This window comes from Rana temporaria, chromosome 5 (assembly GCF_905171775.1).
Source record: "Rana temporaria chromosome 5, aRanTem1.1, whole genome shotgun sequence".
NCBI lineage: Eukaryota > Metazoa > Chordata > Amphibia > Anura > Ranidae > Rana > Rana temporaria.
The window spans coordinates 173,985,033-174,010,597 of NC_053493.1; the positions used below are offsets into that span (position 1 = coordinate 173,985,033).

General features: G+C 42.4%; 1 protein-coding gene across 6 annotated transcripts in view; it reads right to left on the reverse strand.

The window, feature by feature from the left end:
* TRIO (trio Rho guanine nucleotide exchange factor) overlaps positions 1 to 14,520 on the reverse strand; it is a 1,129,982-nt gene extending 1,115,462 nt beyond the window's left edge. For 5 of the 6 annotated variants that reach the window (XM_040353401.1, XM_040353397.1, XM_040353396.1 and 2 more), the window contains exon 1: positions 13,997 to 14,520. In XM_040353401.1, the coding sequence (XP_040209335.1) occupies positions 13,997 to 14,135 (139 nt within the window). In that variant the 5' untranslated portion in view covers positions 14,136 to 14,520. The remainder of the gene's footprint in view (positions 1 to 13,996) is intronic. The other variant, XM_040353398.1, reaches the window with a different exon arrangement.
* Positions 14,521 to 25,565: the final 11,045 nt, after the last annotated feature.

A 25,565-nucleotide genomic window follows, 5' to 3' on the forward strand; every position in this document is an offset into this window, starting at 1 on the left:
CTGTAGTAACACTTGGTGACGTGGCAAATCGCATAAGTGCAGTTCAAGCTGGCAAGTACAAGTAGTGTCCCGCTGCCACCAAGAAGATGACAAAGACAGGCCCGCCGTGCCCATAGTGTCCTTCCTGCAGAAATCGTCAATCCTGATTGGGTCCCCACCACTTGTGCAGCCCCTGTACTTCCCCCATTCACTGGCCAACCTGGAATTCAGGTGGAAACAGTTGATTTTACAGCACTTTTTTTTGCTGTTTTTCACCGAAGATCTCTATAGATCTATTGTGGACCAAACTAATTTGTATGCTGGTCAATTCATCGCCACTTGTCCCCAGTCCGCCCTTGCCAAAGAATGGAAACCAATTACGGTTTCCGATTTTAAAGACCTTTCTGGGCCTTTCCCTTGACATGGGCATAGTTAAATTGTGTGAGCTGCAGTTATATTGGTCCATTGACCCAGTTTACCATGTGCCTGTGTTCTCTGCCTCCAAGTCCTGGGGACGATATGAGCAGATCTTTTGGTTCATGCATTTCAACAACAATGAACTTTGTCGTCCCCGTGGAGACCCTGAATTTGATCGGCACGAATATAACCAAAATATGGGAGGGGTGGACCTCAACGACCAGTTGTTTGCGCCATATCTAGTTGCCCGTAAGGCCAGACGCTGGTACAAAAAAAAGTGTGTTTACTTATTTCAATTGGCTTTGCTGAATGCTTTTGTGCTATACAAAGCTTCAGGACGGACTGGATCTTTCTGTAAATTACAGGGAGATATTGTCCGAGCCCTGCTGTATCCAGGCGGTGCTGCACCTCACCATCCCCAACCAAATGTAGTAAGCCGGCTGCATGAGAGGCATTTTCCATATGTCCTCCAGAGTAACCCAACAAGCCCCCCAAAGAAAAGGTCTGTAGAAAGCGTGGATTTAGGCTTGACACCATATTATTATTGTCCACGCTGTACTGACAATCCTGGTATATATATATATATATATATATATATATATATATATATATATATATATATATATATATATATATATATATACACATACACATACATACATACACAGTCCAAACATATATAAGTCCAAACAAAGGTTTCCCACGCAGGGGGTTCTTCTCCATCAAATACACAGAACAGAAAATGCTAGCCCACCTGGCTCTCTGTAGCAGTACTTCTGCACTTTATCCTGGTCACCCAGACCAGCGGACTCCTCAAAGTAGACAGCTTCCCTTTAGTGTCTACAGCAGGGCTGCCCAACCAGTGGCCCAGGGGCCACATGTGGCCCACGTAACGATCTGATGTGGCCCGCAGCCTCCTGCTCTGGGATGGTGGTTAGGCAAGCTTAGATCTCAGGTCACCAAACCGCCATTCCAGAGCATCAGTGTTGTGAATGAGACCGGTGGTAGAGAAAGCAAGCAGCTGCTTCCTGTATAACACCAGCTCCTGTCACATTCGATACCAAATACACTCTGCTTGGGACAGCAACAGCCGGGGAAATCTGAATGAAAGACTGTTATTAACAGGTAAGTTTATTACTGAATTTTAAATGGGCATATCTGGTCTGCAGTGGTTACTAGGCTGCTTTCAAACTAATGCATTGCGTTCAGAGCCCACCCAGTTGTGTGACCACAGCAAATACATTTTGGCTATTATCACACAGTTCCTCCCCGCCAGTCAGGAGGCAGGTCTGTGAAACCGGTTTTCCGATTGGCCAAGGCGTCAGGCTATCCTATTGGATGCCTAGCACTTAGGCGGAAGACACATGGCAGCTGGAGGAGCGTACACCGGAGCAGCTGCGGCTGCTGCCCACACTCCAGGAGAGGACACCACAGCACCATCACAGAAGCTGGTATGTGCCGGTCCAGACAGCCCATGGGGGGGGGGGGGGGGATTGTTGTTTTCTGCCCCCCAAAGAGAACCCACCAGCCGCCACTGCCTCTATGTCCATTTACCCCTGCTTACCTCCAATCTGCTCCGCTAAAAAAAAAAAAAAAAAAAAAAACGGTTACCAAGTCGCTTCAGTGGCCCTCACTCTTCAAAAGGTTGGGCACCCCTGGTCTACAGCTCTGCCTCTTGCAGTCACCAACGTTCTGGCTGTCTCCTACAGCCTCTCTGACTTCTGGAGACCTCCTGTCTCTAAAGGCCCCTTTCACAACTGCATGTCTGCTTTTTCATCCATCTGTTTGCGGATGAAAAAAGGGACATACATTGGTCCCTATGAGATTGCGGGTGTCAGCAGATGAACATCCGCTTACACTCGATTTTGTGCGCCTCCGCAATGCTCCTATTCTGCAGACGGAAGAAAACCCTATTTTTTCCTTCCGTCTGCGGATTGGATGAACACGGACATACGGTCCGTGTTCATCCGATCCCCCCATAGGGGAGAGCGGAGAAAAGACAGGGCGGTCCCTGCACAGTGTGCGGGGACCGCCCTGTCATCCGCCTGCTCAGCGGGGATCAACGGAGCCAGGGTTTGACAAATTTGCTTGGAATCTAGGAGCCAGCTAAAAAAGTTAGGAGCCAGAAAGCGCACCCAGTCTCGACGAGCTTGCGCGCAGAAGCGAACACATACGTGAGTAGCGCCCGCATACGTAAACGGTATTCAAACCACACATGTGAGATATCGCCGCGATTGTTAGAGCGAGAGCAATAATTCTAGCTCTAGACCTCCTCTGTAACTCAAAACATGCAACCTGTCGAATTTTTTAAATGTCGCCTATGGAGATTTTAAAGGGTAAAAGTTTGTCAGCATTCCACGAGCGGACGCAATTTTGAAGCGTGACATGTTGGGTATCAATTTACTCGGCTTAACATTATCTTTCACAATATAAAAAAAAAATTGGGATAACTTTACTGCTGTCTTAAAATTTTAATTTAAAAAAAGTGTATTTTTTCCCAAAAAAAGTGCGCTTGTAAGACCGCTGCGCAAATACGGCGTGACAGAAAGTATTGCAACGATCGCCATTTTATTCTCTAGGGTGTTCAAATAATACATTTTTTATATATAATGTTTGGGGGTTCCAATTAGAGGGAAGGAGATGGCAGTGAAAAATTACACATTAGAACTGCTGTTTTACTTGTAATGCCAACGGCCACCACCAGATGGCGCCAGGTCACAGAAGGAAGCTTGGGACTTCACAAGGCCGCGGCCTCAATTACCGGCTGTTGCGGGCGCGGCGGGGGCGCACGGAGACACAGGATGATGTGTCTCCGTGCGCCCCCACCTCCCCCGCCGTGACGGCCGGTAATTGAGGCCACAAAGCCGCGGCCTCAATTACCGGCGGGCGCCAGGTCACAATTAGTCGCAATTGCGACCTGGCGCCCGGATTTTGTCAAGCCCTGAACGGAGCGATCTCCGCTGAGCATACGGAGGTTCACGGGGCGGATCATTACTGATCTGCCCCGTGTGAAAGGGCCCTTAGTGTGGAGCTGTCTCCAACTGGGAGCCATGAGGTCTTCCCACACTCTCATAAGGGCTGTGCGCACCTGAGCACACGCCCTGCTGGTAATCAACAAAGTCTGGATACAGGGTTGGAGATCCCGTCCCACCCCAGACACTGTGGAATCTCCAAACTACAGATCCTCATGTCAAATTACTAAAACCTGGAGAAAGCTGCAAAAGCAGTCTTCTCCAGTCTACATCTACGCTCTGTCTTGCACCCAGCAAATGTGCATACCCTGTGTCCAGCAAACTGTCCATTTTACCGTGACAGTAGCTCCTACTGTCACACACACACACACATTATATATATATATATATATATATATATATATATATATATATATATATATATATATATATATATATATATATATATATATATATATATATATATATATATTTTTTGTTTTTTATTATTTATTTATTTATTTATTAGGGATGCACCGATATATAGGTGCCGAAACATATCGGCCGAAAACAGCTGTTTTGGGCACATGCCGAAACAGCTTTAAAACTGCCGATATGACTAGTGGCTGCAGAGCGGTAAAATGCACTGTACCTGTCTTCACACACTGCTCGCACACAGCCCCGCCTGCTCTTAACCCCACACTATGATAAACAGAAAGCCGTTCTAATGCTGAGATGTGCTGTCTATCATAGCGTGGGGTTAGGAGGAGGCGGGGCTGTATTCTAGAAGCGTGTGGAAACAGTTTCAGCATACGGGCGACGGTGAGCTGCTTTTCCTTCTAGCAGCCTTCCGTCCAACCCCCCCCCCCCCCCCCCCACATACCTCCGTCCTGCTGGATATATCTTCGGGGCTCTGTTCCCCCCCCCCCCCCCCGCTGCCTAGCCTGGCTTCTGTGTCCTGTCCCTGGCGCCAATCCACTCCTGAGGTGACAGGGTTAATAAAGAGAACATGTCACCTCCAATTGTGTAAAAAAAATAAAAAAAATATATATATAAAAAAAAAAAAGTTTCAGCATACAGCCTGAATGGCTTTGGCAGTTTAAGGATGGGGAGGGGGAGATGTCCACAATGATGCAAGGGGTGAGCAACTAAAAAGCAAAGAATGGATGCAAATGTGGAGTTCACTATGAGTCCATATAACATGATACGAGGGCCAGCCAACATTGTTACTTGGAAATCCTGAAGAAATTAAAGTAATCTGTTCGGAGGAACCTGAATAATAATTCAATGAATAAAATAAGTAATTAAAGAATAAGAAAAATATTAAAAATAAGAAAATTATACAAAAAAAAAAAAAAAAAAAAAAAAAGTAAAATGGCAAGCTTACAAAAAAAAAGTGATAAAGTAATAAAAAAAAAAAAAAAAAAAAAGAAGAAACAAAAGGCAGGCAATTGGGGGCACAGTGAGTGTATGTTTTAACATACAATTATAAAAATAAAAAAAATTCGGCCCGACTTTTTTTATTTCGGTTTCGTTTCGGTTCTGAAATTTCCATTTTGGTGCACCTCTAAATTATATATATATATATATATATATATATATTATATATATATATATATATATATATATATATATATATATTACTGTCACGGTAAAAGGGACAGTTTGCTGGACACCGGGTATATATCAGAGACACCCAGAGAAGAAAATGGTGGTCGTTGCAATGTTTTATGTTGCACTGCATTTGTGCATCAGTCTTTCAAACACAATTTTTTGGGGGAAAAATACACTTCAATGAATAAAAAAAATTAACAGTAAGAGCCGGGTTCACACAGGGGCAACACGACTTTCAGGCAACTTGAACACGACTCGAGTATGAATCACAATGCCACTTACAAGACGACTTGAAGTCGCCTCCAGGAAGGGGAACTCAACGCCAAATTTTAAATAAAAAAAAACAGCATGGGTTCCCCCTCCAAGAGCATACCAGGCCCTTAGGTCTGGTATGGATTTCAAGGGGAACCCCCTATGCGTGGGGGTCCCCCCCAAATCCATACTACACCCTTACTGAGCATGCAGACCAGTCGGTCAGGAAAGGGGTGGGGAGGAGAGAATCCCCCAAACCCCCCCCCCCTCCTGAGCCGTACCAGGCAGCATTCCCTTAACATGGAGGGGTGGGTGCTTTGGGGCAGGGGGGCGCCCTGCGGCCCGCCCAACCCAAAGCACCTTGCCCCCATGTTGATGGGGACAGGGGCCTCTTCCCGACAACCCAGGCCGTTGGTTGTCGGGGTCTGTGGGCGGGGGGCTTATCGCAATCTGGGAGCCCCCTTTAATAAGGGGGCCCCCAAATCCCGGCCCCCCACCCTATGTGAATGAGTATGGGGTACATCGTACCCCTACCCATTCACCTGGTGGAAGAAAAAAAAAAAAAAAAAAAAACACTACATTGGTTTTTAAAAAAGTTTATTATGCAGCTCTGGGGGTCTTCCGACTTCTCCCTTCTGCTGGGCACCACCGCTGTCTTCTTTTAGCTCTTTCACCAGCGCGCTCGTCCCCACCCCTTTCCTGACCAGCCGGTCTGCGTGCTTGGATAAGGGTCTGGTATGCCGTCTTTTCAGCGTAGGGGGGTTCCCCTTGAAATCCATACCAGACCTAAGGGCCTGGTATGCTCTTGGAGGGGGAACCCATGCCGGTTTTTAATTTAAAAATTGTTGTGGAGTTCCCCTGTTGGAGGGGGGGCTTTCCTTAGAACAGGTTCACACTGGGGCGACTTCCTGTAAAGTTGCCTCCCTGTGAACGGGGATCCGACTTGGAGGCGACTTCCATTGAAATCAATGGGTACAAGTCGCCTACAACAGGGCTCGACAAAATCCGGGCGCCAGGTCGCAATTGCGACAAGAAATTGTGACCTGGCGCCCTCCGGTAATCGAGGCCGCGGCTTTGCAGCCTTGTGAAGGCCCAAGCTTGCTTCTGTGACCTGGCACCATTTGGTGGTGGCCGTTGGCATTACAAGTAAAACAGCAGTTCTAATGTGTGTTTTTTTACTGTTGTCACAGCCATCTCCTTCCCTCTAATTAGAACCCCCAAACATATATATTTTTTTATTTTAAACACCCTAGAGAATAAAATGGCGGTCGTTGCAATACTTTGTCACACCGTATTTGCGCAGCGGTCTTACAAGCGCACTTTTTTTTTTAGGGGAAAAAAATACACTTTTTTTTAAATAAAAAAAGGACAGTAAAGTTATCCCAATTTTTTTTTATACTGTGAAAGATAATGTTACGCCGAGTAAATTGATATCCAACATGTCACGCAAACTTTTACCCTTTAAAAACTCCATAGGCGATGTTTAAAAAAATTCTACAAGTTGCATGTTTTGAGTTACAGAGGTCTAGAGCTAGAATTATTGCTCTAACTCTACCAATCGCGGCGATACCTCACATGTGTGGTTTGAATACCGTTTACATATGCGGGCGCTACTCACGTGTGTTCGCTTCTGAGCGCGAGCTTGGCGGGACGGGGCGCGTTTTCTGGCTCCTAGATTCCAAGCAAATTTGTCAAACCCTGGCCTACAAGTCGGCTGGAAGTAGTATAGGCAGGGCCGGATTAACAATGGGGCTCATGGAGCTGCAGCTCCAGGCCCCTTTCTCAAGATAGGCCCATTTGCCCAAAAAAAAATAAAAAACTATTCTGGAAAAAAAAATAATAAAAAAGAAAAGATCGACTTTGGGGGGGTTGTAGCTCGACGACCAGAGGTCACAGAAACCCCACATTTGGGGGGTAGGCATGGGAAGACCTACCCCACAACTGGTCAAAATATGGGATGGCTATCATTCATGGTTCCGGAGATACGGGCCTGCTTACACAGCCTGTCAGAAGCTACATTCAGAGCGGCCAATATAAATACAAGCTGACACACTGCAGCAAACAGAGGATCACAGGGCTTATAATATTTATTTGCATATTACTCATGGTAATTGACCCCTTGCCACCCAGGCCAATTCTGACACTTCTCTCCTACATGTAAAAATCATAATTTGTTTTTTGCTAGAAAATTACTCTATAGTGGTCTTTGCACTTTTTATGTTGCACGGTATAGAGCTGCATGATTCTGGCTAAAATGAGAATTGCAATTTTTTTGCTTAGAAGATAGATCACGATTCTCTCACGATTCTTGCGGCGTAACATCATCTTTCACATTAAAAATGAGCTAACTTCACTGTTTTGTTTTTATGGTTTTTATTATTCATTGAAGTGGGCAAATGCAGTGCGACATAAAATATTGCAGCAATTGCCATTGTATTCCCTAGCCTAGAGTCTCTGCTAAAATATATATAATGTTTGGCGGTTCCAAGTAATTTTCTAGCAAATAATATTGCTTTTTAACTTAAGAAACAAGTGTTGGACTTTAAGTGGTTACATTTAGTTACAATGTTAGTTAGTTAGTTACAATGTTAGTTACAATGTTTCATTTTGTTTACAAACTTGGCAGACTGCCCGGATTTGTTCTTTACACACAGAAGTTTATCCCTTTAATCTAAGAAGGAAGCGTTAGTTACAATGTTTCCTGTTAAAAACTTGGCAGACTGCCCAGATCTTTTCTGTTTATAGCTGAAAGTCTCTCCACTTGTTATATGAAAGAATCAGCAAACTCTGCATTGGAGATAGTCAGGGGGGTTGAATCGAGATCACGATTTTTTTAACGATTAATTGTGCAGCTCTAGCACGGTATTTGCGTAGCAATTTTTCAAACATGTTTTATTGGAAAAAACTGTTTCATTCATTAAAAAAAAAAAAAAAAAAAAAAAACACTAGTTAGTTAAGTTAGCACGATTTTTTTTGGTATCCTAAGCGATGCTTTAAAAAAATTTTAGGTCACATGTTTAGAGTTACAGAGGAGGTCTAGTACTAGAATTATTGTTCTCGCTCTAACGATCATGACGTATGTAACCTGTGTGTATCTGGCTCTGATACTACCAGTGCCTACCCAGCCACTGACTAGTATCTCTCCCCAGCCTGTCCCCACACACCCTCTCACCTGCTGACCTGTGGATGGGGGAATCACTCCTGCAGTGTTATTGTGTTCTGCCAGTGCGTACAATGATCAGTGTTGCTAACTATAGCTGGCAGCACTGATTGTTTTGGGAAAAACCTAACAGGCTGGTTGTACTCAAGTCGATTAATAGATTGACTTGTGTAAAACCAGCTAGCCCATACATAGATTGACTATGGCTGGTCTCTGCATAATTGGCGTAATTTCAATCCATGTATGTACCGCTTAACCACTACGCAGTCCCTAAATATCCTTCCACTCCTGTACATAGTGCTCACTGTCATACTCTCCACACTCCTCTCCTGTACATAGTGCCCACTGTCATACCCTCCACACTCCTCTCCTATACATAGTGCCCACTGTCGCACCCTCCACACTCCTCTCCTGTACATACTGCCCCATCATACCCTCCACACTCCTCTCCTATACATAGTGTTCACTGTCACACCCTCCACACTCCTCTCCTATACATAGCGCCCACTATCATACCGTCTACATTCCTCTCCTGTACATACTGCCCACTGTCATACCCTCCACACTCCTCTGCTGTACATACTGCCCCATCATACCCTCCACACTTCTCTCTGGTACGTACTACACTCTGTCATACCCCCACACTCTTCCTGTACATACTGCCCATTGTCATACCCTTCACACTCCTCTCCTGTACATAGTGCCTTTTGCCATACCCTTTGCACTCCTCTCCTGTACATAGTGCCCACTGTTAGACCCTCCACATTCCTCTCCCTCACCTGCACATACTTCCCACTTATATACCGTCCATACTCCTCCCCTATGTCGCTTATCCACAAAAACAGTTCATTCAAATTATACTGAATACCCTCAATGTTACCAGCTCTAGAATGGACACACTTTTGTTAGTTCAACTAAAGGAAATCTCAGTTCTCATATTTGTTCTGCCCCATTATTAGTACTCATTTAATTTTGTGATTATTACTATGATGTATAGAGGAACATCTGGGATCTCAGCTACGCTAAATATAGCACTTAGCATAAAAAAAGTGTCACTAAAAAAAAATATTTTTTAAATGTTGGCAACTGTGCACTTAGGCACTGCCCAAGGGCCACTGGGTCAGTAGGGGGGTTCCATGAGAGGCTCCTGGGATCCTGTGATAATAAAGCGGTAGTAAACTTTCCTGACATTACTACTTTTTAGAGGCTCTGGGGTAGGTTATGCCACAATGTACAAGTATGCACAGCATATTAACACATTAGTGTACAGTGTTTCAGACTGAGCCCTCCAGTGCTGCGCTGTGATGAATCAGGCGGGGCCCGGGCACTTCCATCTTCATCCGGTCTTCCTTCTGGGTTCTGTGCCTTTGGTCACTTGCCTTGGCCGGGCTGCGTTCATGTCATTCCCACGCATTTATTTATTATTTATAAAAGGCCCCACCAAAATCCTCAGCACCAGGCCCATGATGTTCTTAATCTGGCCCTGAGTACAGGAACCTTTTTTCAAGTCGGAGCGACTGCAGTAGTGTACATTAAGATGGCTCCATTCACGTACATTAATTTCTTCATGCAGCGTAACTTGAGGCGACCTGAAGTCGGATCCCAGGTCACCCCTGTGTGAACCAGCTCTAAAGTTAGCCCAATTTTTTTGGTATAATGTGAAAGATGATGTTACACCAAGAATCGTGATCTTTATTCCAAGCAAAAAAAAAAAAAAAAATTGTGATTCTCATTTTATCCAGAATCGTGCAGCTCTAACATAAACCAATTTCTGAACTTGTTTTGGTTTCTTTGTATGAATGGATTGCATGGGTTGTTACCAAGGTAGTGAAAATGTCATGTCAATAGCGCCTGTAGAAATATATGGAGGTAGGACCACAGTACACTGGGGTGCCTTGACATGGTGTCTGGGGCTTACAAATGTTTGCTAATGTGTGCGACTAAACTCCTTGTTTTTAATCACTTCAATATAGGGCACTTCACCCCTTCCTGCCTAGTCCAATTTTCACACTTTGAATGACAATTGCGTGGTCATGCGACACTGTACCCAAAACATAATTATCATATTTTTCCCCACAATTATTTTGGTGTTATTTGATCACCACTGAGTTTTTAATTTTTTGCTATATATATATATATATATATATATATATATATATATATATATATATATATATATATTATATACACACACACACACATACATACATACACACACACACAGTGCCTTGCGAAAGTATTCGGCCGCCTTGAACTGTGCGACCTGTTGCCACATTTCAGGCTTCAAACATAAAGATATAAAACTGAATTTTTTTTTTGAAGAATCAACAAGTGGGACACAATCATGAAGTGGAACAAAATTTATTGGATTATTCAAACTTTAACAAATACAAAACTGAAAAATTGGGCGTGCAAAATTATTCAGCCCCTTTACTTTCAGTGCAGCAAACTCTCTCCAGAAGTTCAGTGAGGATCTCTGTATGATCCAATGTTGACCAAAATGACTAATGATGATAAATAGAGTCCACCTGTGTGTAATCAAGTCTCTGTATAAATGCACCTGCACTGTGATAGTCTCAGGAGGTCCGTTTAAAGCGCAGAGAGCATCATGAAGAACAAGGAACACACCAGGCAGGTCCGAGATACTGGTGGAGAAGTTTAAAGCCGGATTTGGATACAAAAAGATTTCCCAAGCTTTAAACATCCCAAAGAGCACTGTGCAAGCGATAATATTGAAATGGAAGGAGTATCAGACCACTGCAAATCTATGAAGACCTGACCGTCCCTCTAAACTTTCAGCTCATACAAGGAGAAGACTGATCAGAGATGCAGCCAAGAGACCCATGATCACTCTGGATGAACTGCAGAGATCTACAGCTGAGGTGGGAGACTCTGTCCATAGTACAACAATCAGTTATATACTGCACAAATCTGGCCTTTATGGAAGAGTGGCAAGAAGAAAGCCATTTCTTAAAGATATCCATAAAAAGTGTCATTTAAAGTTTGCCACAAGCCACCTGGGAGACACACCAAACATGTGGAAGAAGGTGCTCTGGTCAGATGAAACCAAAATCAAACTTTTTGGCAACAATGCAAAATGTTATGTTTGGCGTAAAAGCAACACAGCTCATCACCCTGAACACACCATCCCCACTGTGAAACATGGTGGTGGCAGCATCATGGTTTGGGCCTGCTTTTCTTCAGCAGGGACAGGGAAGATGGTTAAAATTGATGGGAAGATGGATGGAGCCAAATACAGGACCATTCTGGAAGAAAACCTGATGGAGTCTGCAAAAGACCTGAGACTGGGAAGGAGATTTGTCTTCCAACAAGACAATGATCCAAAACATAAAGCAAAATCTACAATGGAATGGTTCACAAATAAACATATCCAGGTGTTAGAATGGCCAAGTCAAAGCCCAGACCTGAATCCATTTGAGAATCTGGGGATAGAACTGAAAACTGCTGTTCACAAATGCTCTCCATCCAACCTCACTGAGCTTGAGCTGTTTTGGAAGGAGGAATGGGCAAAAATGTCAGTCTCTCGATGTGCAAAACTGATAGAGACATACCCCAAGCGACTTACAGCAGTAATCGCAGCAAAAGGTGGCGCTACAAAGTATTAACTTAAGGGGGCTGAATAATTTTGCATGCCCGATTTTTCAGTTTTTTATTTGTTAAAAAAAAAAGTTTGAAATATCCAATAAATTTCGTTCCACTTCATGATTGTGTCCCACTTGTTGTTGATTCTTCAAAAAAAAAAAAAAAAAATTACAGTTTTATATCTTTATGTTTGAAGCCTGAAATGTGGCAAAAGGTTGCAAAGTTCAAGGGGGGCCGAATACTTTCGCAAGGCACTGTATGTATATATATTTCTTTGTTTCTGTTACAAAACTTTGTAAATAAAAAAGTTTTCTTCACTGACGAGGCACGGATAGGTGGCACTGGTCAGGAGGAACTGGCAGGCCTCACTGATGGGCACAAAGTTCCATCCCTAATGGGCACTGATTGGCATCCCTGGTGGGCTCTAGTGGGCATCCTCGATGGGTCTGCACTAATAATCAATGTGCCGATTATCGCAGACCCCTGTCAGGAGAGCGGCCGATCGGCTCTCCTCTACTCACGCCTGTCAGTGCGAGAAGAGGAAAAGTCAATACATGACTTTTCCTGTTTACACTGTGATTGGACACAGCTGATCACATGGTTAGGAGCCTAGAACACAGGCTCTTTACCTAGATCTGAGATACAGTGTGTCAGACTGACATACCACACCTCTGATTGTATCCATCTGGACATCATATGACACACAGTCAGTATAACAGAACCACTTTCCGGCTGTCATTTTGCTATATGGCGAGCGGAAAGCGGTTAAAACAAACGGTTTGAACTATACCTAGAATTTTTTTTTTTTTAAAGTGATGTGTTCAATACATTGTGTGTGAGTGAAATATATATATATATATATATATATATATATATATATATATATATATATATATATATATATATATATCCTTGTAGGAGAGAAATGTCAGAATTGGCCAGGACAGGAGGTCTTTAAAGTGGAGTTCTACCCAAAAATGGAACTTCCACTTTAAAGAAAGGTGATCCCCTGACAACCATTTGGCCATTTTTTTTGGGGGGGGGGGCAGAAACCCTCTTTTTAGAGGGTTCCAGCACCCACTTCCTCCCAGGCTGCCGCGGCAGCGGAAGTAAGCTCACCTCACCACCTCCGCAATCATCTGGGACACGTCACAGGTCCCAGGTGATTGCTCCGTCAGCCACGGTGCACAGCACGGCTCAAGCATGCACAGTGTGTGCCCAGCTCTGAAGCCACAGCCAGGTGCCCACAGTGACAATGCCAGCGCCGCGGAGAGGAGGGGGGAGATGAGCGGGGCTTTGTTCCCCTACATCGCTGGACCCTGGGACAGGCGAGTGTCTGATTATTAAAAGTCAGCAGCTGCTGACTTTTCAAATATATTTTTATTTTTTTAAGGCAGAACTCTTTTACATGCTGGAGTTTAAAACTCAAAATGAACATTGACAATAGTGAAAGTAAATGACTGGCTCTGACAAGGATAACCTAATCTTGTGAACCTGTGGATTTCATGTGTAAAATGACAAAACGCAGAGGAGCTTAGCATTAGCTGCCCAATCACGGTCAACAAACAAGTTGCTGCCAATGGTCTCCCTTCAAGTCTTAAAAACAATTCAAATGACAAGACCCCTCGCTGCAGTGTTTAAAAAAAAAAAAATCACCCAAATTTTGATCTTTTCTCTCCAGCATCCAGATTAAATAAAAATGTTAGTTTCCTTCAATGATGCATTGTTTACTTTGCTCTGGTCATTGGCCTATCAGCTTTTTCACCTCACACATTACATCATACTGTACTGTACATGATGCGTCGTCCTAACAACAGGCCGGAGGAGCCCAGCACCACACAACAGACTAATGGACCTATCAGCTGCTGATCACACACGCCCAGCTTGGAAAGATGGACCCCCAGAGCTGCGCACAGGCTAAACAGGCCGCACAGCCACAGGAGAGAACCCTCAGCCCCACAATGAATGAACACACTTCTTCCTGTCATGGTGCCAACACTCCCCTCCCGAGAGAGCTCACCAGATCTGTAGAAAGCGGTAATGTCTGCCGAGTCCTTGGCTGTCTCCTCCATTCCTTCCCGGGTGCTGTCGCTGCTGCCTGCAGCTATGGCATTGGAGCTGACCGGGACACATGGGTTGAGGCTGCTAGAATTACTCATGCTGAAGAAGGATCGCTCGAAGCAAAGGAAAGCTGCCCAGCCTTTCTCTCTCACACGATGCTGTCTTATTATAACCTTTGTCCCTCGTCACCGAGCACGGGCTTCTTAACGAACATCACCCATTTCGTCTACAGAACAGGCTTCATTCATAGCAATCCAATACATCCAGGAAAATGGACTCCGACCACAGACAAGGAAAACCCCCCCACTACCGATGAGACGCAGGAAGAAGAAAACGCTTCATGTCTCGGGCTCCGGACAGCTGTCACAATACAAAGCGCTGTGCCAGGAAAGGGGAGCACGAGCTGAAATCAGTGCTTCGGGAAAGCAGCAGACACATTTTCAGGCGGCGGCTGCGGCGAATAAAGAAGGCGGGGCTTAGAGGCTAAGCGCAATGCTGCTGTGCAAATCAACACTACAGTCTCGCGAGACAAATCCAGCAGAATCCATTTCCTCTCCCAGCTTAGTCACAAGATTTAGTTTTGTCGCTGGATTTCTAGAACTCGAGCAGATATTGTCCATCGCAGGATGTTCTAGGCTGAGCTGGGTTCGGTGCTTTCCATGGCAAAAAGTGTAACATAGCTGCAATTTGAGCCTAGTTTCACCGTACCTCCTGGCTTTCTGAGGTGATAAAAGGGTGACAAAAAATTACAATGTAAACAAATGATTCTTGGACCCCATACACACTATTAGTTTTTTTGCATTTTTTTTTTGTCTTCAGATTTACCATAATCACATAGTGAAAAGACTGCCTCATTGCATACTAATTGAAACTCTAAAGCCCTGTAGACACGCTTGGTTTTCTCGGCGGTAAAAAGTCAGCCGAGAAAAGGGGAAGGGGAAAGCTGAGAAGCCGTCAGGAAAACTGCCGTGGAGCTTTGGCCGGGAATCCCAACCGTGTGTATGCTCCATCGGCACTGCCTCTCAGTGTTTCCCATAGGAAAGTAGTAGATCTGGCGGAAAAAATACCGCTAGGAATCCCAACGGGAAAATAGAGAGCAGGTTCTCTATTTTCCCACCGGGATTCCCGGCTGTTTTCCTGATGGGAAAACTGCGAGAAAGCATACATATGTCCGGTTTTCCCTTTCAAAAGCTCTCTTGGCAGGAAAACTGGTCGTGTGTATGGGACTTTTAGGTTTGACATCATATTATATGGTTTTGGTAAATCTGAAGGCAAAAATCTGCAGAAAATCTAATAGTGTGTATGGGGCAAAATCTTGTTGTGACTAAGCTGGGAGAGGAAATGGATTTTGCTGGGTTTGTCTCGCGAGACCGTACTGTCGATTTGCACAACAGCATTGCACTTAGCAATACATATAGATACACACAGTGCCGGCCCAAGACATTGCGCTGCCTGGGACCAAGAATAAAATGCTGCCCCCCCCCCCAAAAAAAAAATCACGCCAACCAAAAGTCCCCCACATTCATTATTTTATATCATGATAACTAAAGGGGACCCGTCATGGCTCTATACATGTATAAATAAGTATAAAGAGGACCTGTCATTGCTCTATACATGTATATAGAGGACATGGCATTACTCTTTACATATAAAGGAATATCAAGAGGACCTGTCATGGCTCTATAAATGTATATAGGACTATAAAGAGTACCTGACATGGCTCTATACATGTATAAAGGAGTATAACAAGGACCTGTCATGGCTCTATAGATGTATAAAGAGAACCTGTCATAACATCAGGGGTTGACAAATTTGCTTGGAATCTAGGAGCCAGCTAAAAAAGTTAGGAGCCAGAAAACGCACCCCGAGCTTGCGCGCAGAAGCGAACACATACGTGAGCAGCGCCCGCATATGTAAACGGTGTTCAAACGCAATTTTGAAGCGTGACATGTTGGGTATGAATTTACTCTGCGTAACATTATCTTTCATAATATAAAATAAAATGGGGATAACTTTACTGTTGTCTTCTTTTTTAATTAAAAAAAGTGTAATTTTTTCCCAAAAAAGTGCGCTTTTAAGACCGCTGCGCAAATACGGCGTGACAGAAAGTATTGCAACGATCGCCATTTTATTCTCTAGGGTGTTAGGATAAAAAATATATATAATGTTTGGGGGTTCTAATTAGAGGGAAGAAGATGGCAGTGAAAATAGTGAAAAATGACATTAGAATTGCTGTTTAACTTGTAATGCTTAACTTGTGATACCAACGGCCACCACCAGATGGCGCCAGCTCACATCTGGTGGTAATAACTTGTAATACCAACGGCTCACCACCAGATGGCACCAGCTCACAAATAAAAAAAACATTATTTTTTATTTTTTTTTGCCCACCTTCCAAACCAAGTCGCCAGGACACTATTTCTAGTCGCCATGGCGACCTGGCGCCCGGGATTTGTCGATCCCTGCTATACATGTATAAAGAAGTATAAAGAGGACCTGTCATGGCTCTATACATGTATATAGAGAACCTGTCGAGACTCTTTACATGTAAAGGAATATAAAGAGGACCTGCCATGGCTCTATAAATGTATATAGGAGTATAAAGAGGACCTGTCATGGCTCTATACATGTATAAAGGAGTATAACGAGGGCCTGTCATGGCTCTATAGATGTATAAAGAGGGCCTGTCATGGCTTTATACATGCATATAGGCGTATAAAAGGACCTGCCATGGCTCTATACATGTATCCAGGAGTATAAAGGGACCTGTGAATTGCCGGCGGCCACAATGTCTTTTGCACAAACGAATCAATGTACGCTAATTGTGTTTTTTTTTGTACCAAAAATATGTAGAAGAATAAATATTGGCCTAAACTGAAGAAAATAGTTTATTTTTCTAAATTTTGGGGATATTTATTATAGCAAAAAGTAAAAAAAATATATATATTTATAGCACAAAAAATAAAAACCAATCAAATATCACCAAAAGAAAGCTCTATTTGTGGGAAAAAAAGGACATCAATTTTATTTGGGTAGCAGAGCTGGTGGAACGGGCTGGCGGGCATCAGTATGCTGCCCCCCTAAAAGTGCTGCCTGGTACCCATGGTACCACCCGGTCCCATCATAGGGCCGGCCCTGGATACACACTATGCAACTTTTGTTGTTTGATTTCCTTTAGATGTACCAAAACCATGTAGTGCAAGGACCTGCCTGATTGCATACAAATTGAAACTGTCAAAGCAGAGTTCCACCCAAAAATGGAACCTACGCTTATCCAGTTCCTCTCCCCTACGGTGTCACATTTGGCATTTCAGGGGGGAGCAGAGACTTTTTTAATACAGGTATTTGCTCCCACTTCTGGGGATAGATCCCCACAGAATCTGCGGCAATCTACACTAACGTTTCTCAACCAGTGTGCCGTGGCACACTGGTGTGCCGTAAAGAGTCCCCAGGTGTGCCGCGGCAAAATGACCCCCAATATAGGCAGCCATCTGATGTTTTAACTAATGCTGGCCACTTGGTTAATATTTTTTATTACAGCGGTGCCTGTCCGCTGTGTAAAGCTCACTTCCGCTGCCACAGGCACTCGGGAAGCTGTAATGGCTGTGCAGGCCTTCCGACCGCGTCTTGCCAACTGATTATGTCATCGGTTGCTATGGGAGGGTCGGGCCCACGCACTGATATCTGACGTGTGAGCCTCGGGTGTCAGAGTACATGCTGGCTGGCGCGCGTTTCTCTGAGGGGAGGAGAAGAAGAGTAGAGGTGAAAGAACAGTGAGGAAACAAAACAGTGAGGAGACACAGGTACAGTACTTGTACCTGTCATGTTCAATGTATGATAGTTTTATTGCAGGCATGGTGTTTCTAAAAAAAAAAAAAAAAATACATAACACTTGTTGGCACTTTCATTGCCTCGCTTTTCATTGCAGGCATGGTGATTTTTTTTTTAAATGTAATATAATATACATGGGCTATGTGGGTTATTATTGATAATGATAACTGTATTCGCAGGGTTCCTGTGGTTTTCATGTGGTTTCTCATTGACTTCTATTATGTTCCTACATATTAGAAGTTTATGAGAAACCACATGAAAACCTCAGGTACCCTGCGCTACACCTGCGCTGTGGCCAAACTGCAGTATTGAAGTATTCAGTTATCATTATCAATAATAACCCACATAGCCCATGTATATTATATAAAAAATAAATAAAATCACCATGCCTGCAATGGAATGATTCAATGTGAAAGTGCCCTAATTGTAACGTGTTTCGTAGGTTTTTAAATTTTTTCCCCCCACAAGATCACAATTCGTAGTTACAGATTTGGAATGGTTTGCCGGAATTATGGCTGAAGATATCTTTTTTTTTTTAATTCTCTGTTTTTATTTTAAATAAGAAAGATATACAGAGACAAAGATAAAAGGATCAGACAAAATCCATTAATAATACAAACATCGTATATTAACTTTACATCTTCCTCTTCAACTATATTGCATTTCATATATTACATCAGAGGAAAATAATATTATATCCACTGCAACTTAAAATCCAATATAGCGGGGAAAAAAGACAAAAAAAAAATACTATTCCTTCTTTAAAGGGGTGGTTTACCCTAAAAACGACTTTTTCTTATTCCACTGCCCCCCCACATTACAATCCGATTAAGGCTCTTATTATTTTTTTCATGCTGTACATACCTTAGTACAGCATATTCACCCGTGCATCCGGGTTGCGAGTCCCGCGGGAGAGGGCGTTCCTCACATGCTGGTGATTGACGTTTTGCCCAAAAACGAGCTCCCCCCCATCGCGTAAGCCGCGTCACGGTTGGCGAAAGGAGCCGAACGGCGAGTCGGCGCTATACTGCGCATGCGCATCGCCGTTCGGCTCCTTTCGCCAATCGTGACGCGGCTTACGCGACGAGGGCGGGAGCTCATTTTTGGGCAAAACGTCAATCACACACATGTGAGGAACGCCCACTCCCGCGGGACTCGCAACACGGATGCACGGGTGCATATGCTGTACTAAGGTATGTACAGCATGAAAAAAATAATAAGAGCCTTAATCGGATTGTAATGTGGGGGGGCAGTGGAATAAGAAGTTTTTAGGGTGAACCACCGCTTTAAATTGAAACCATTTTTTCCCCAGTTATTTCATTTCCTACCCTAATTTATCCATATATTCCATACTTTTTAAGCTGATTCCCTCTTTAACTCCGCATCTCTTCCTTCCCCATTTCTTTTCTCTAATTCCCTCACCCCTGATCCCCTCCTCAAGATCCCCATCTCCTCATCTTCCCATCTCTGCCCCGTGCTGAGCAACGGCACAGAGAGGGAACCCCCCCCCCCCTCCCTCCTCCGCTGTTTTCTCCAATGCACAATTTCCAGACTGTGATGGATTATACTAAAATTCCTATTTTGAGTTAAGCTAATTCTTTTATTAGAACCACTGAAAAGTTTCCTCTTCTTATATTGTTTTTATATTCTTTTATATACTTATATTGTTTTTATATTCATTATCTATATATGCATGTGTGAAAAGTATATATCACAACAGTGTTTGTCAGATATGTTTTAAAGTTACAAGTCTATTTCAACTTGGATGGAGATACAGAAGGACTAATAATAGGAAAGAGATGGCTCTAAAACCCCCTCCTCCTTCTTCCACTTCTCCTCATTTCACTGAAGGAACTTTGTGTCCCGTAACAAGAAGAACTGTTTATACCATATATGGTTAAACCCTTGCAGAAGCTGGCCAAGAACCCCTGTATATGAAATTGCACTAAGGACATTACATGTGGTGTGGAATGGGTGCCATGTGCTAAGTACAGACGTCACAGGGGGGCGTGAAAATGGGAGTGAATTATACAAGCAAACCAATCTGAATGCATATGTTTTGTGATGTCATATTGTTAATAAAGGCAGTCGCCCAGGCTGCAGCTCCTCCTCTTTAACATTGGGAACGAAGCAAGCAGACTGTGGGGCTGATTTACTATTATCAATGCGCTGCGCCGGTTCATGGCTTAATTAGTACTCCGGATGAATCCTTAATTAGGCGCATGAACCGGCGTAGCAGCGGGCGCAATGCAAGTAATATGAATTGTCGGCTCCCGGCAATTCTGAGAGGATTCATTCATAAAAAAAAAAGCGTGGGGGTCCCCCCAAATTCAATTACCAGGCCCTTCAGGTCTGGTATGGATATTAAGGGGAACCCCGCCGTCATAAAATAAACTAGACAATGCATTTCCTGAGGAAAATGCGAGTGGGAATGCTGAATAGCTGAATTGCTGAGCCCGCACAAAAGCCATTCACCATAACCACTACAGTATCTTTAGGACATACAAGCAGTGTTCCTTCAGTACTTATAAAGCCTAATATAACACAGCTCCTTTCTCTATCTGCAATATAGAGAGTGTCCTGACTTGCCTGGTCGCCCCTCCCCCCTCAAGAGGCTTTCTCCACATGAGGTGGGGGAGGAATATTGCACTGAGGTAAGGAAAGCTATTTAGGGAATCAAAATACCATTAGAAACGCTTTCATCCACACACAAAATCAGTTATCGAAGCCTTCAAACAAAACATAATAAATCCACAACCGTACATGCGATCGATACAGCGACTTCACCGTTTGAAAGACACGGCCCTTGTGAACGCATCGATATGAAATTTATGTTGATAAACTTAAAAATGTGGCCATGTCAGCGATTTAGAAAAGAGTGTTTTTGTGTGTTTTGCAGGAACATTTTTAAAATTTTTAACATGAGAGTCAATGAGAGTGGTTTTGTCGCTCTTGTCCTTTAGAAGCTCCTGGAACTAAAACTAAAATACGTATCACAAAACTGATCACATTGCCTGAAACCAGACAAGCATACCTACGTTTTGATATATAAATTGTGTATGACAAGTAGATCTTGTGGGCGTGAGAGCAATTTGTTCGCCCATTTTTTAAAGATAATTTTTGTTTTCAAAGATCTCCACTGTAAAGGTCACATGACACACTCTAAATCCCTTCCATAGGGTTACATTATAACCGATTCCATTTTCTGAAAAAATCGCTAAACGTAAATTGCGTTTTCACAAAAACCGTAAAAGATATCAATCTGAAAAGTCATGTTTGGATAGCTGAATATTTTGTGACCGCTTTAAAGTTTGTTTGGTGTCTGTAAGTGAAAGTATGAAGGAGCTGAAACTTTTGGCAGAACGTGTGTTTTGAAGCAGGAAAAAGGATGTTCTCATTGACTTCAATGTTAAAAAAAAGTGTCTAAAAGCTTAATATTTTAAAAAGTATAAATAGTACAAAAAAACTTGAAGAAGTCCCATCGTTAGCTGAACGAGATGAACATTTTAAAAGTTGAATGGTCTCAATAGCTGAAAGTATGCAGAAGTTACGCAGAGCCAAAAAACGTACGGAATAATAAAATTAAAATTAAGAAGAATAATAAAAAACGAATATCAATACTGGGAATGCTTATTAAAGCATTCCCACTAATTAAAATTAAAATTAAAACTAGAAAATGCATTCCCTGAGGAAAATGCGAGTGGGAATGCTGAATTGCTGAGCCCGCACCAAAGCCATTCACCATAACCACTACACTATCTTTAGGACACACAGCTCCTTTCTCTATCTGCAAAGTAGAGAGTATCCTGACTTCCTGGTCGCCCCTCCCCCCTCAAGAGGTTTCCCCTCCCCCAGGTCAGTGAGGAGGAATATTGCACTGAGGTAAGGAAAGCTATTTATGGAAAGAAATTCCATTACAAACGCCTTTTAATTCACAGACCAATACATGAATTACGCCTTCAAACAAAACGTAATAAATCCACAACCGTACATGCGATCGATACAGCGACTTCACCGTTTGAAAGACACAGCCCTTGTGAACGCATTGATATGAAATTTATGTTGATAAACTTAAAATTGTGGCCATGCCAGCGATTTAGAAAAGAGCGTATTTGTGTGTTTTGCAGGAAAATTTTTAAAATTTTTAACATGACGGTCAATGAGAGTGGTTTTGTCGCTCTTGTCCTTTAGAAGCTCCTGGAACTAAAACTAAAATACGTATCACAAAACTGATCACATTGCCTGAAACCAGACAAGCATACCTACGTTTTGATATATAAATTGTGTATGACAAGTAGATCTTGTGGGCGTGAGAGCAATTTGTTCGCCCTTTTTTTAAAGATAATTTTTGTTTTCAAAGATCTCCACTGTAAAGGTCACATGACACACTCTAAATCCCTTCCATAGGGTTACATTATAACCGATTCCATTTTCTGAAAAAATCGCTAAACGTAAATTGCGTTTTCACAAAAACCGTAAAAGATATCAATCTGAAAAGTCATGTTTGGATAGCTGAATATTTTGTGACCGCTTTAAAGTTTGTTTGGTGTCTGTAAGTGAAAGTATGAAGGAGCTGAAACTTTTGGCAGAACGTGTGTTTTGAAGCAGGAAAAAGGATGTTCTCATTGACTTCAATGTTAAAAAAAGTGTCTAAAAGCTTAATATTTTAAAAAGTATAAATAGTACAAAAAAACTTGAAGAAGTCCCATCGTTAGCTGAATGAGACGAACATTTTAAAAGTTAAATGGTCTCAATAGCTGAAAGTATGCAGAAGTTACGCAGAGCCAAAAAACGTACGGAATAAAATTAAAATTAAGAAGAAGAATAATAAAAAACGAATATCAATACTGGGAATGCTTATTAAAGCATTCCCACTAACTAGACAATGCATTTCCTGAGGAAAATGCGAGTGGGAATGCTGAATTGCTGAGCCCGCACCAAAGCCATTCACCATAACCACTACAGTATATTTAGGACATACAAGCAGTGTTCCTTCAGTACTTATAAAGCCTAATATCACACAGCTCCTTTCTCTATCTGCAATATAGAGAGTGTCCTGACTTGCCTGGTCGCCCCTCCCCCCTCCCCCCTCAAGAGGCTTTCTCCACATGAGGTGGGGGAGGAGGACTGCACTGAGGTAAGGAAAGCTATTTAGGGAATCAAAATACCATTAGAAACGCTTTCATCCACACACAAAATCAGTTATCGTAGCCTTCAAACAAAACGTAATAAATCCACAACCGTACATGCGATCGATACAGCGACTACACCATTTGAAACACAAGGCTTTTGTGAACGCATCGATATGAAATTTATGTTGATAAACTTAAAAATGTGGCCATGTCAGCGATTTAGAAAAGAGCGTCTTTGTGTGTTTTGCAGGAATTTTTTTTAGACTTTTTAACATGACGGTCAATGGGAGGGCGTTTGAGGCACTTGTCCTTTAGAAGCTCCTGGAACTAAAAGTCAAATGCCTATCGCAAAACTGATCACATTGCCTGAAACCAGACAAGCATACCTACGTTTTGATATATAAATTGTGTATGACAAGTAGATCTTGTGGGCGTGAGAGCAATTTGTTCGCCCTTTTTTTAAAGATAATTTTTGTTTTCAAAGATCTCCACTCTAAAGGTCACATGACACACTCTAAACCTGCTCCATAGGATTACATTATAACCGATAAAAAAATCACTAAACGTAAATTGCGTTTTCACAAAAACCGTATAAGATATCAATCTAAAAAGTCATGTTTGGATAGCTGAATATTTTGTGACCGCTTTAAAGTTTGTTTGGTGTCTGTAAGTGAAAGTATGAAGGAGCTGAAACTTTTGGCAGAACGTGTGTTTTGAAGCAGGAAAAAGGATGTTCTCATTGACTTCAATGTTAAAAAAAGTGTCTAAAAGCTTAATATTTTAAAAAGTATAAATAGTACAAAAAAACTTGAAGAAGTCCCATCGTTAGCTGAACGAGATGAACATTTTAAAAGTTGAATGGTCTCAATAGCTGAAAGTATGCAGAAGTTACGCAGAGCCAAAAAACGTACGGAATAATAAAATTAAAATTAAGAACTAGAAAATGCATTCCCTGAGGAAAATGCGAGTGGGAATGCTGAATTGCTGAGCCCGCACCAAAGCCATTCACCATAACCACTACACTATCTTTAGGACGCACAGCTCCTTTCTCTATCTGCAAAGTAGAGAGTATGCTGACTTCCTGGTCGCCCCTCCCCCCTCAAGAGGTTTCCCCTCCCCCCAGGTCAGTGAGGAGGAATATTGCACTGAGGTAGAAAGCTATTTATGGAAAGAAATTCCATTACAAACGCCTTTTAATTCACAGACCAATACATGAATTACGCCTTCAAACAAAACGTAATAAATCCACAACCGTACATGCGATCGATACAGCGACTTCACCGTTTGAAAGACACGGCCCTTGTGAACGCATCGATATGAAATTTATGTTGATAAACTTAAAATTGTGGCCATGCCAGCGATTTAGAAAAGAGCGTCTTTGTGTGTTTTGCAGGAAAATTTTTAAAATTTTTAACATGACGGTCAATGAGAGTGGTTTTGTCACTCTTGTCCTTTAGAAGCTCCTGGAACTAAAACTAAAATACGTATCACAAAACTGATCACATTGCCTGAAACCAGACAAGCATACCTACGTTTTGATATATAAATTGTGTATGACAAGTAGATCTTGTGGGCGTGAGAGCAATTTTTTCGCCCTTTTTTTAAAGATAATTTTTGTTTTCAAAGATCTCCACTGTAAAGGTCACATGACACACTCTAAATCCCTTCCATAGGGTTACATTATAACCGATTCCATTTTCTGAAAAAATCGCTAAACGTAAATTGCGTTTTCACAAAAACCGTAAAAGATATCAATCTGAAAAGTCATGTTTGGATAGCTGAATATTTTGTGACCGCTTTAAAGTTTGTTTGGTGTCTGTAAGTGAAAGTATGAAGGAGCTGAAACTTTTGGCAGAACGTGTGTTTTGAAGCAGGAAAAAGAATGTTCTCATTGACTTCAATGTTAAAAAAAAGTGTCTAAAAGCTTAATATTTTAAAAAGTATAAATAGTACAAAAAAACTTGAAGAAGTCCCATCGTTAGCTAAACGAGATGAACATTTTAAAAGTTGAATGGTCTCAATAGCTGAAAGTATGCAGAAGTTACGCAGAGCCAAAAAACGTACGGAATAATAAAATTAAAATTAAGAACTAGAAAATGCATTTCCTGAGGAAAATGCGAGTGGGAATGCTGAATAGCTGAGCCCGCACCAAAGCCATTCACCATAACCACTACACTATCTTTAGGACACACAGCTCCTTTCTCTATCTGCAAAGTAGAGAGTATGCCGACTTCCTGGTCGCCCCTCCCCCCTCAAGAGGTTTCCCCTCCCCCCAGGTCAGTGAGGAGGAATATTGCACTGAGGTAGAAAGCTATTTATGGAAAGAAATTCCATTACAAACGCCTTTTAATTCACAGACCAATACATTAATTACGCCTCTAAACAAAACGTAATAAATCCACAACCGTACATGCGATCGATACAGCGACTACACCATTTGAAACACAAGGCTTTTGTGAACGCATCGATATGAAATTTATGTTGATAAACTTAAAAATGTGGCCATGCCAGCGATTTAGAAAAGAGCGTCTTTGTGTGTTTTGCAGGAATTTTTTTTAGACTTTT